Source organism: Natator depressus, chromosome 9, assembly GCF_965152275.1.
Source record: "Natator depressus isolate rNatDep1 chromosome 9, rNatDep2.hap1, whole genome shotgun sequence".
Taxonomy (NCBI): domain Eukaryota; kingdom Metazoa; phylum Chordata; order Testudines; family Cheloniidae; genus Natator; species Natator depressus.
The window spans coordinates 7,820,325-7,832,757 of record NC_134242.1 but is presented as its reverse complement, the minus strand read 5'-3'; the positions used below and the strand labels follow the sequence as shown (position 1 = coordinate 7,832,757).

Below are 12,433 nucleotides of genomic sequence, written 5' to 3'. Positions count from 1 at the left end.
CAGGCCCTATGCAGCCCCCAGGTTGGGGGGGGGACTGGCTTGGGGGGCAGGGGGGAACCGCCCCCCCAGCACTCACCAGCGGGGGCAGGTACATGAGGCAAGAGGAGATGGACAACCCCAGCCTTCTCTACTCACGGCAGTCCCAGTTGTGGCCAGCCAAGGGCTCGGCCACACCTCACCTTGGTGCCAGCAGTCAACCCAGCCTGCGGGAGTGGAGCAGATTTGGTGGAGGAGTCGCACAGAGAAACGCTCTTCTGTCCCTGCTGAGAGTTGGCTTCAAAGGTGCAGGCCAGTGAGCCACTCTCAGGTGCTATGTCCCTGGAGCCAGTGGACTCGCTGCTGGTGGAGCCATGGGAGAGCAGGCCCTGGCTCCGGTCTGTGCTGATGGAGCAGTGAGTGAGCACATACTGCTCCTGGATGTAGGAGGCCTGGTAAATCCTCTTCCAGATGTCAGAAACAGGATCCACACCTGCCAAGGAGAGACACAAGCAGCAACCCTATTCTACTGGAGAAAGAGACGCGCCCCCTCACCCCAAACCCTGCCTTTATAGCCCTCTGACCCTGCCTGGCAGGGACTCATCCTTTGGCCAGCTCTCTCCAAACAAGAGGGGTGGGTGCTGCAAAGTCTGGAGGGCTACGTACACAGCACCAACACAGCGAGAGCAGGCAGTAAGTGACCAAACGGGTAAGGGGTCAGTATTCTGCCTCTGCAGCTCCTCTGTAAATGAACGTCCATCTCACTGGCCAAGCTCCCCAGGCACAGCCAGCCCCGCTCCCACACTAAGTGCTCATTCACTGCTCCACTCACTCTTCTCAGACTCCTCGACGGCCCCAGCGGAAAACTCCAGGGAAATCTCACGGGAAATCTCCTGCAGGGCTTGACTGATGTCCTGGCTCTCTCCAGCTGGGTACGGGTGAGCCACGTCCGGGCTAAATGCCTCATCCTGGGACTGGAAGGCTGACCCCACAGAGCCTCGCGAAAGGCTTCTGCACACCCGTTCTCTACCCTGGCAAAACAAGAGGACAAGGTAGTTGTCACAGCCACAGAAAGAGGCTCTCCTGTTGGCATTAGATCACGGGCAGGGAAGAAATACACCAGCATGTGAGTTTCCTTGCCACAGGGCCCAGCCATCCGGGGCTCCAGCAGCAACCTTCCTCACCACAGCGCCTGATGCTTTGCAGCTACTGTCCAACCCCCCCCCCGCCCCCCCCCGGTGAGCACGGCCCAGTGGAAAACCCTAACCCCCTCTACACAGAGGGTTCTTACTGTCTTCTTGTCCCGGAAGCTGGCGATGTTGTAGAGGGTGCAATAGCTGATGAGCCGGTCTCCTGGGTACAAGGCTGCAATTTCATTGGGTGACAGCAAAGCCTCCATGGTGTCAGGCACATACCAATCTATGGTGATGTCACTCACGGCAGGCTCAATTGCCTTCTTCAGAGACTTTATCAGCTGAAGAGGGGGCAGAAACCAGACCCATCAGCCCTCAGAGGCTCACAGCCTCCCCACCTATATATTCCACTGCCACACGCGCTCCAGGGGGCTCCAGCCCTTTGAATTACCAACCAGCTGTTGGTCCCGAGAAGCAGATGACAGACACTGAACGCTGAGCCACCCAGAGCTCAGAGCACAGACTGGGCCTCCCAGACACTGCGAGTGGCTCTGGGTCACAAGATGGCACAGAAACACTGATAGCAGGAACCAGGCTGGAGTAGGGGATGAGGGTAGATCTGGGGCTACAGGGGCGCTGTTAAATGCTGGTGGCCAATGCCTTGCTGAACACTGGCAGAGGGCTGGCTCGATGGATCCTAGGGGAGTGAGAAAGCCTGTTCTTGGCACTAAAATATCTTTCAAAGTCATTCAGGGTGGGGGGGACCTTAATTCTTCTCCCCCTACATTTACTCTCTCAGAGCTCCCATTGCACTGAGTTCCCTCCCACCGACGGGAGATGGATGCAGCTCACTCCAGAGCGCAGGATTACCACTCTGAGCACCAGCCTAGGTACTGGGGCCCCAAGAGCAGACACGATGCCCTTCACCCCCAGGGACTGAGTGACAAAGGGTGGGGGAATGGTGGAAGGATGGCCATGTGATTAAGGCACAGGTGGGACTCGGGAGAGCTGGGTTTAATTTTTGGCTCTGCCACTCATTCTGCACGATCTTGGGCAAGTCACCCAGGCCCAGATCCTCAAATCCTTGGAGCCTTGATTTCAATGGAAGCTAGGAGCCTATACCACTACTTCCTTTGTCTGTTCAGGTTGTAAGCTGTCTGGGGCAGGAACCATCTCTCAGTGTGTTTGCAGTTTATTAACCTAGCGTCTTAGCCACTGGCCATTGCACATCACTATGTGTATGAGCAGTGCCCAGCACAACGGAACCCATCGCAGCCAGGGCCATGTAGATGGGCATTCCCAGCAGGTGTGCAGTGTAGCCATGCTGCCTAGATCAAAGTGGTGTGCTCTGTGTTGGAGACCCCTGGTCCCTGCCATGAGCCACACACCACAAGCTGTGTGACATGCCAAGTCCCCTGGTCTGTCTGCAGGCTGGGCCCTGCAGGCTGCACCTGTGGGTGCTCTATGTAGGCCACCCCTCTGTAACAGAAAGAGGGCAGCTGAAACCAGTGTCGTTCTATGCCCATTAGGTATGGTGGGTGAGCTTTAGGCATCCTTGGTTAATAGAGACCTCAGTGCTTTCACCCCCACAACTGAGTCCAAAATATTGGTGCAGAGGGAGGACGCTTACCTTGGGCTGCAGCCTCTCCTCAGGGCTCAGAAACTCAGCCCGACCTTTGCTCACTTTGGCCAGGCCTCTCAGGAGCCTCCGGCAGGCTCCAGAGCCCAGGCCAAAGCTGAAACACCTGCAGGAATAAGCAGAACTGCTTAAAAGCAACCTTGAGGCCTACTCTGAAACCCACCTGGCCTAGATGGGGATGGCTCTAGCCTGAAAGGAGGAGGCACTGAGCCACCCCACTTGGGCTGGGATATTTGTAGGTTTTCTAGGACTAGTTCTGCACTGGGGTCTTTGGCATAGAATGCTCAGAGACCTCTCTCCTGGGGTTTGAGGTTAGAGCTGGTCAGAAATGTTCCATTGAAAAGTTTTTGATGAAAAATGACGTTGTTGTCAAAATCAAAACAATTAGACATACGGTGTTTGTAGTACTGGCGCCGGGATGAGAGGATAAGGCAGGTGAGGTAATACCTTTGTAGAACCATGTCAATTTAAAACAAAAACTCAAAACAAAGAACATTTTGAATTTTCATTTTGAAATTCTGGGGCTTTTTTTAAAAAAATTTCATTTGTATATTTGTATTATTCTTTATATCATTTCGTGACATGTCCATAGCAATAATGCATAATATGCACCTCTGCTATAGACCTGCCATACTATGACATAATACAATATAGTTACAATATTTTATTATTTTATTTTATTTTTAAAATCATTAGAGGGCAGCTGCTACTTAGTACAGATTGAAACATCGTATCTTGTTTTCTAGATCTGAGTCTCCTGTTTGTGTTTTAATTAAACAGTCTGACATGCTGACATTTGAAGTAATGCACAAATAATAAAAACGACATGAAAATTACAATTAAAAATCAAGGTAACACTTCAAAATCCCCAAACAAAAATTTGAAATTCTGGAACAAACATTTTCCGGGTCCAAAAGTTTTTCCGAAATTCTGTTTCGTGAGAAATTCATGAGAACAAAAACAAATTTCAGAATGTCAAAATTTCCTGTGAAATGGGAATTCTGAGTTTGGAGCGCTCTATCTGTGTGTGTGTGTGGGGGGGGGGGGTTGGAGTTATTCTCTCAGGAGTGAACTTTGTTATAACCAGGGCCAGGGCCAGGGCCGTCCCTAGGGGGGTGCAGGGTCAGCAACAACCCCCTCCTCTCTGCCCCAGGCCCTGCCCCCACTCCACCCCTTTCCCCAAACCCCTGCCCCGCCTCTTCCCGCCCCTGCCCTGCCTCTTTCCGCCTTCCGCCCCCTCCCCCAAGCGACGCTGGGAGCCAGCAGGGCGGGCTGGGGTTGCTGCTGCCGCTTCTCACCCGTGAGTGCAAGCCTGACCCCTGCTGCCGTCACCAGGCCTCCCACTAACCCCGCAGGCCAGCCTGGCCCCTGCACCCTAACCCCACCCACCCTGGGCCGGCCTACTGCCCCCCACACAACACGCACACAGAGCCATCCCTAGGGTATGGCGGTTCGGGCCAGGCGCCACGGGTCCCCCAAAGAGAGGGCCCCAGGGTGGCCACCCCGATTCGCCATACACTAGGGACGGCTCTGACCAGGGCTTAAATTCAGCTGGAGCTGTCCAGAGCAGAGCTCCGGTAAATATTTTCAAACCCATGGGACTGAAGCCCCAAGCCATGGCGCACCCTCCAGGGCTTCAGCCCTGAGCTCCCCTTGCCCCACAGCTGAAGCACAGAGCCCTGGGAGGTTTCATAGGGAGCCCCGGGGGTGGGGGGAAGATTGGGAGGGGCTCAGGGAAATACCCTAAGAGAATTTAAGCCCTGGGTATAACAGTACCAATGCAGGGCCCTCTGCTCATCCCCTCTGGCACCAGGGGCTGCAGGCTAGTTCCCCATCCCCTCAGCCATCCTTCCCGCAGCAGAAAGATTCTTGTCCTGTCCCTCCCCTGGGTTTGTTTCCCTCCCCTCACACACACACACTCCATACCTGACAGTGCTGGCCTGCCTCCGAATCAGCTCAATGATCTTGCCTGCATTGCTGACGTTGGCATCTGTGAAGATGAAGAGCTGGCGCGGGTAACCACGGTGAAGAGGCTGCCCCAGGATCCAGGTCAGAGCAGCCAGAAGGTTGGTCCCACGCATATCGGCCTGGAGCTTCTGTATGTACTCACAGGCCAGTCTGAGGTTCTCCTGCTGACACAAACAGTGTGAATTACAGGGGCACCCGAAGCCCACAGAATCACCCCCAAATTCTCACTCTTCTCCCCTCCTGTCTATAATCCCACCACACTACGGTCATGTTGAAGCAAGGAGTCTGATACCGAGCGCCGATCTGTTGGCAAGCGCCGCTCACACCATGGGAGCAGCTAACTTTCAATCACAGGAGCCAGAGAAAAAGACTTAAGTCAGGGGTAGGCAACCTATGGCACGTGTGCCAAAGGCGGCACGCGAGCTGATTTTCAGTGGCACTCACACTGCCTGGGGCCTGGCCACCGGTCCGGGGCGGGGGGGGTCTGCATTTTAATTTAATTTTAAATGAAACTTCTTAAACATTTTAAAAACCTTATTTACTTTACATGCAACAATCGTTTCGTTATATATTATAGACTTATCAAAAGAGATCTTCTAGAAACAGTAAAATATATTACTGGCATGCAAAACCTTAAATTAGAGTGAATAAATGAAGACTCAGCACACCACTTCTAAAAGGTTGCCAACCCCTGACTTAGGTGTTAAACAAGCTCATGATGAGAGTGCACCAAGCAGCCATGGCCCATGAAGAGTCAGGGACGTGGATCAGGGGGCGTTGACTATTGGAGGGGTTGGTCATGGGGGGCCAACATGAGGTGGGAAAGTGTGGTGAAGGCTTCAGACTGGGATGAGTGAGGGAGACTGGTGCCTGGGGACCCTTGAGCCAGGTTGTGATGGCATCTGGGTTATGAGAGTCAGGAATCCTCACATGCACCACACTCACATTGCTGCAGGGCTTGCTTGCTGGGAAGAGGGGTTTGATGTGGGAGCCAAATCCAGCAATGTTCAGCAAGGTGCCAGAAGGGAGGCTCTTCACTGCCACCAACAAGGCCTCCTGGGAAGAAATGAAATATAACACATATGGCAGGTGAGGCCAGTGATGATGGGGAGAGTGGAGAGTGAGGCTGATCAGCTGTAAGCGGGACACACCCTGTCCATGAAAATGCACCTCTCCTTACCAAGGAGATCTACCAGGCTGCAGAACCATCTTCCAGGGGAAGGGCTGAGAGCCCCACTGCTGGGAACGTTCGTAACTGGACTGGACAAAGCCTTGGTGCATGGGCTAGAGAGAACACTCCTGCATTGCCTCTGCAGGTCCATTCAATTTCTGACATCTCTCAACAAACATGGCCTCTGGGACCCCTCCCTTTGTGGCACAAGGCTAGAGCACCTCTCTGCGGAGTCACTTCCTGGCACTGGCACTCACTGGGTAACTGAGCCAAGTCACTTCCCTCCTCCTCAGTCTCAGATGCCACCCTGGCCTTTCCGGGTCTGTTGAATAAGGCTGCTCCATGCACAAGGGCCAGTGTGGAAGGAGGTGCTGGGTTGGGGAAGAAGCACACAGATGTGTGGCTGAGGCTGGACTCACTGGGGGGAAGGAGGCCGGAGGCAACGTGACAAGGAGGAGCAGCAGCAAGAAGCTGAGGTGTGAAGGGCCTTGAAAGGGAGGACAAGAAGCTTGGATTTGATGCAGGGGAGAAGGGGAGCCACTGGAAGGCTGTGGGGGGGGTGCTGGGATCAGAGGGTCAGGCAATGACGATGGTCCTAGGATGTGGGTGTATTTCTGGTTAAAGCCTACAGGGCATATCCTCAGCTGCTTAAGTGCCCTGCTTCTTCACGGGCTACTTCAGCCATTGAATTACTGTGGAGCTATGGACTGATGGAGCTGATCTGCCCCTATATATTTACACACACGTTCGATACAGGCCAAGGAGTCCAGGATGTCCCGGACAAGGCGATCACGTCCTGTTCCTGTTTCAGCACCTCTCCCCGGATGGGATAGCTGCGTTTTCCCATGACGAATCTCAGTGTATTTGCAGCCCATTTTTCTAATCTCTTTAGGTTTCTTTGTATCGTCTTCCTGCCCTCACTGGTGCTTGTATCACCTCTTCAGTTAGTGTCACCTGTGAACTTCCTTAACATGCTTTCAGATCATTACATGAAAACGATAAAGAGGATTAATTAGCTCATGTTTACACTGTACCTTAAATATGTGAAACGCTATGCAAATGCTAAGTACCACTATTAGAGAGACAAGGTGGGGGAGGTAATATCTTTTATTGGACCCACTTCTGTTGGTGAGAGCTCTGTGTAAGCTGAAAAGCGTCTCTCTCTCACCAACAGAAATTAGTCCAAAAAAAGATATTACCTCACCCACCTTGTCTCTTAAATATCCTGGGACCGACACAGCTACAACACCACTGCATACAAGTAACACTATTAACAAGTTAACTCAGACAGGCCCTGGCAACAATCCCTACAGTCCCCACTAGAAACCTCCTCACAGCTCTACCCGTTGCCATTTGCCAGTCTTTCAGTTTTCAACCCAGGTACCAGTGCTCCTATCCAAGCCAATCAGAATGAATGTTTCAAGCACCATTTCATGGGGCACAATCAAATGTTTTCTTTCCTAAAGTCTCTCTCAATAAAAACTGCCATGTTCCTTTCATTCACTAATTCTACTGTTCTGTTAGAAAGAGCAATCAAATTTGCTTGACGTGATTTATTCTGTACAGCCCCTTATTGCTCATGGTCCTCTTACTCTATAAACAGCGTTCTCAGAGTATCCATCCCATTATTCTAGAAGGGACATACAGGACAGTAATTGTCAGGATCATTCTCTGTCAGTTTTTAAAGACTGGTACCACATTTATTTTTCTCCAGTCCTCTCATATCTTTCCAGTTCTCCAAGACTTTATAGAAACAGTTCAGCGATCATATGGATTTGTCAGTTTATTTCCCTAATGCCCTGGGGTCTGGGCCATCCAGACTAGCTGATCTTTATATGGTCACATTTTCCAAGTATTCCCTCACCTGGTTTTATGAATAGATCTTCACTATTCCCTATGCAGCAAATCCAGCCTGAACAGCTGGGCTGTAGAGATGTGTAGGAAAAGTGTGAAGGAGTATTTCCTTCGGCTGCAGAGAAGCTGGGGAGCCATTCTGCAAAGACCTTTCAGCTCAGTTGCTGCAGTAGCCTATGCAGGGCATTCACACAGCCTCACCCCCACAGGAGGAAGGGGATGAGAGGATCCACACAGTGGCAGATCCACTGGTCCCACCTCCAGCTCATCCACATCTCCCTCCCCACTCCTCTGCTGTGCAGAGGACTTCACTCACCTACTGCAGGTCCTCTGCCCCTAAACCTGTTCATACTGTACAAAGTCATATTGGTTCCATGGCCCAGGGGCTCTCAGAGGAAGGAGATGGATTTGGCCCGCGTGTCCCAAACCTCTTTGCTTTATTAATTTAAGACAATTTTTTTTTGAGCAGCTCAGAACCTCAAACATCTGAGTCAGCACTGATGTCATCCCCTCCTCATTTTCTAATGTCTCTATCCTTCCCTTCCCCCAACCGTTTCTTTAAAAGCCCTTCTTATTAACAGCCTCAATCTGCTTTGTCTTTTCCCTGCAGCATGGACTGACCCTGCACATTGTTCAGCTACCTCCTCCCCTCTCTGTTTCTAATACAGATCAGTCTGTGATGTCTGTCTGTCTTCCTTCCATTCTAATCTCTAAAGTCTCTCCGCATTGGCCAAAGTATTTTCAGAAGTAACTAAGGAGTCTTGCCCCTCCAGGATATCAGGTCCCTCCCCGCCACCCCAAGCAAAAGCATGAGAAGAGAGATGGGTCTTACACCCTGCCCAGATGGTCAGCAGACTCAGGCTCTGGTGGACTCAGTGAGAAAGCAAATTGCAGTCTGTCTCCTCCAAAGAAAATGGCATGACCTGGCCCCTCCCCACAACATTCAAATCCAGGGATTGTTAGCAAGTCCCTCAGTTGACCTCAAATGCAGCAGCACAGGGAACAGAGGTAGCCAGCCTGCCTGTTAAGTAGCTGATCAACCAAGGGGATTAACACAGTCTCTGTGCCATCAGGCCCCACTGAGAAGGAGGAAAGGAATCTTGAGGGCTCTGGGTGACCTAATGTTTCCTCCCTCTCATCTCACCCCTAATGGGAAGATTTGAGACACATCAGTGATTCACCCTGAGGACTTGGAGCCATCCTGGCCACTGCTTGTTCCTGGCTTTCTTCCCCTAGGTGCATCTTATGCCGCCTGTCCCCAAGCTGGGCCCTTTTCCCCCTGACCTTGATCCTGATGATGTTGGGGCCACTCATGCTGCTATTCTGGTCGATGAGGAAGAGGATTTCCCGGGTGACCGTCTGGAGGTCAGTAGGCACACTGCCCACCTCAGGGCAGAAGTTCAGCATCAGGACCGGGTTGTGGAAGATGTCTTTGTGGAATCGCTTCTGAACGAAGGCCACCTGTGAGCACAAGAGAGAGATGGGAGTGGGGTGGGATCCTCAAGCCTCACATCCCCCTTCCACAGGCACTTCCCCTTGAGCCTCACACATCCTCGCCCAGGACAGCTGTTTCCTCCGAGTCTCAGACTTCTCCCAGACCTTCTCCCATCCCAGTCCTCTAACTGGCTGGGACACCTCCCCCTCCAGGACCACCCTGCTGAAGACCCTCCAGGGCTGGTCACCTGTCTCTCCCCATCACTGTCCTTCTTGGCGATTCGCACGTAATCCCGACGACTCCTGATGTGCGCCTCATACTCCTGGTAAGTCATGGCACCTGCCTCAATGACCAGGTGAGGGCAATGGGGCTCTGGACAAAAGGACAAACATCAGAGAAGTCAGTAGCTCCCATCCGATGGCCCTGGGACACTTCCTGGTGCTCCTCAGAACTTAGAGTCATGAGGAACCAGCAATTGGGAAGTGAGGTGTTGGGAGGGGAGCTGGGCCCTCTCCCTTATGAAGTGGGCTGCAGAACAGGATGGGCCCCTGACACAGTCTTCTAGGACTGGTGAATGGAAAAAGTCTCTGAAATACTAAATATGACTCCATGTAAGAGAATTGGGGTTTACTCCACTGGCAGCACCCCCGGCTAGGAGAGGCAGAGAATTAAGCAATGGAGAGCTTCCCCATGCTTAGCATGCCTGCTCCCTTCTCCACAGCACCACCAGCTGGAAGAGTCTTGAACTGTAGTAACCAGGAGCTTCCCACAGCTAGCGCTCCTGCTAGGAGAGGCCTTGAGCTCCAGAGTCAGTGCCTCCTGAATTTTCCCTGCAGTGCTTCCTTTACCCTAACTGTGGACTCCAAGTTAAAAACATGCTCCCAGTGTAATGTTGGTTCACTTGTTCCTCTTACCACAGGGATACAAGATAATCTCCAGACTCCTGTCACATTGGTGACCCTCTGCCAAGGTAACACAAATGGTGGAGGCAGAGTTGGCATAGGGATTTGCATCAGCCCGTAGGGCATGTGATGGGCTCTCCAAGCCTGCAGGGCAGAGGAAGAATAAGAAGCAGAAGTTACAGTTACTAAGGGGCTTGAGGAGGTAGGGGTAAGGCCCATGATTTGTTGTTTTTAAAGGTACTCAGGCATTGCTGCACTCAGTGTTGTAACACCTAACCAATTTAGGAGCCTGAATTTCATTTTCAAAAGGCATTTAGGAGACAAAATCACATTGACTGTTGATGGGATTTAGGCACCTATATCAGGTAGATGTTGCAACAATGATGCACAGAAACGCCTAAATACCTTTAAAAATCTGGGCCTAAATCATCTAGTCTCAGCTCTGGATCATCATTTTGGCTTTTATATCCAGACATCATCCCAAGGCACTTAGGGTATGTCAACCCTGCGGTGGCGAGTCTCAGCACCTGGGTATACAGACTCGGGCTTAAGCTACGGTGCTAAAAATAGCAGCGTAGCATAGATGTTGCCACTTGGGCTGGAGCTCAGGCTCTAAGACCGATCCCCCTTGCTAGGTTTCGGAGACCAAGCTCCAGCCCAGTGGGAACGTCTACACTGCTGTTTTTAGCACCATAGCAGTGAGCCTGAGTCTGCAGACCGCAGCTGAGAATTGTTGCTGCAGATTTTTTTTTTGCAGGGCAAACATAATCTAAGTCGCTGTTGCATCAGCTGGGTGCCTTTTTTATTTTTTTGAATACTTGTGGCCTGTTGTGCCAATTCTTTCTCTCCCCTAGACCCTGCTGTTCCTCCCCCGCAGAAGACTTACAGAGATATCTGGAGTAACTGCAAATAGATAATAATTACATCCAAAAAGCTATGCTAAAAGAACACTAAGGTTGCGAAGTCAAGCACTGAAAAGTTAGGAAGTGTCAGAACTCAGGTTGCCTTTGCAATCTGAATTCAGCCCCCTTGTGCACATGCATTATGATACAATCTTTAATTGCATGATCACATATGATTTTTTCCACAGGACCCCTGCCTCATTGAGTAAATGAGAAATTATTCAATATTTTTTATCCCACCATTCAGTGATTTGCCCCAGACCTTATTTACTCCATACCATTCAAACCCTGCCCTGAATTCAAAACTGCTCATTCTCTCCTGAGTGTTTTTATGATGCTCTCACCTTTGTATCTGAGGGCTGCACAATCTTTCTTTAATTTATCTTCACAACACACCTGTGGGAATAGGTGCTATTATCATGCTCATTTTACAGATGGGGAATTGAGGCACAGAACAATTAAGGCTAAAATTGTCAAGTGTCCACTACTTTGGGGGGCTCAATGTGAGACACCTGTGGCCTGATTTTCCAGAGTACCAGGACTTTATATGTTCAAAGCACAGCACAGCTCCAACAGTCTGCAGCTGCCATTCTGAGCACTCTGCACATCTGGCCATAGATGTCTCATGCTGGGCATCCAGAAAAGGATAAACACACAATTAGTGGCCAACCATGAACATTTTGGTTTAAGTGACTTTCCCAGAATCACCTAGGAACTCAGGGGCAGAGGCAGGGATAGAATCCAGTTCTCCAGGGAGACATTCAGTTGCCTTAACCACGAGACCATCCTTTCTCGTCCTGCAGTCCCCTGCCTCATCCACTACTCAACTTCCTACTTCTGCAACAAACGAGGCAGGGGGCCGACAGACTACAGCCAACCCTGATTCATTCCCAAAGCACTGTCCATTCTGTGGCAGTGAATGAAGCTGTAGTATGTGATCATGTGATTAAAGACTGTACCACAATGCATATGTAAAAGGGGTCAAATTAAGGCTGCATTTTTCGTCTGGACAAACAATGTATTTTCCCCTAATCTCACTCTTGGAAACAGGCAAACCATTTCAGCAGAAATGTTTCAAAACAACTCAGGCTGAGGCAGACATCTGGTATGGAATATTTCAGCCCAAATACTTAAAGTCTGGCAAAGTTATAAGCAACTGAAAACAGGGTCTTATAATAGAAAGTTTATGCAACCTTAACTCCAGGCCACACTACCAGCTCTGGTAAAATAAAACAGATCCATCCCATGAGAGGGACGAAGGGTCTGTCAAACTGAAATGGACAGAATTTTCTCATTTACTAGCCTCCAACACATACACACACACACTCAGGCACATTCATACTTGGGGGTTATCATAGAATCATAGAATAACAGAGCTGGAAGGGACCTCTGGAGGCCATCTAGTCCAACCCCCTGCCCAGAGCAGGACCAATCCCAACTAAATCATCCCAGC

At 50.8% G+C, this 12,433-nt stretch overlaps 1 protein-coding gene across 1 annotated transcript in view; it reads right to left on the bottom strand.

The window, feature by feature from the left end:
• The window catches only part of VWA5B2 (von Willebrand factor A domain containing 5B2), a 45,317-nt gene that overhangs the window by 10,401 nt on the left and 22,483 nt on the right, over nucleotides 1-12,433 (bottom strand). Inside the window, exons 6-14 of the mRNA XM_074963447.1 lie at nucleotides 10,091-10,222; nucleotides 9,424-9,548; nucleotides 9,026-9,202; nucleotides 5,662-5,772; nucleotides 4,675-4,877; nucleotides 2,740-2,854; nucleotides 1,268-1,450; nucleotides 809-1,007; nucleotides 180-469 (exon numbers count right to left, since the gene is read on the bottom strand). Of these exons, the coding sequence (XP_074819548.1) occupies nucleotides 180-469; nucleotides 809-1,007; nucleotides 1,268-1,450; nucleotides 2,740-2,854; nucleotides 4,675-4,877; nucleotides 5,662-5,772; nucleotides 9,026-9,202; nucleotides 9,424-9,548; nucleotides 10,091-10,222 (1,535 nt within the window). The remainder of the gene's footprint in view (nucleotides 1-179; nucleotides 470-808; nucleotides 1,008-1,267; nucleotides 1,451-2,739; nucleotides 2,855-4,674; nucleotides 4,878-5,661; nucleotides 5,773-9,025; nucleotides 9,203-9,423; nucleotides 9,549-10,090; nucleotides 10,223-12,433) is intronic.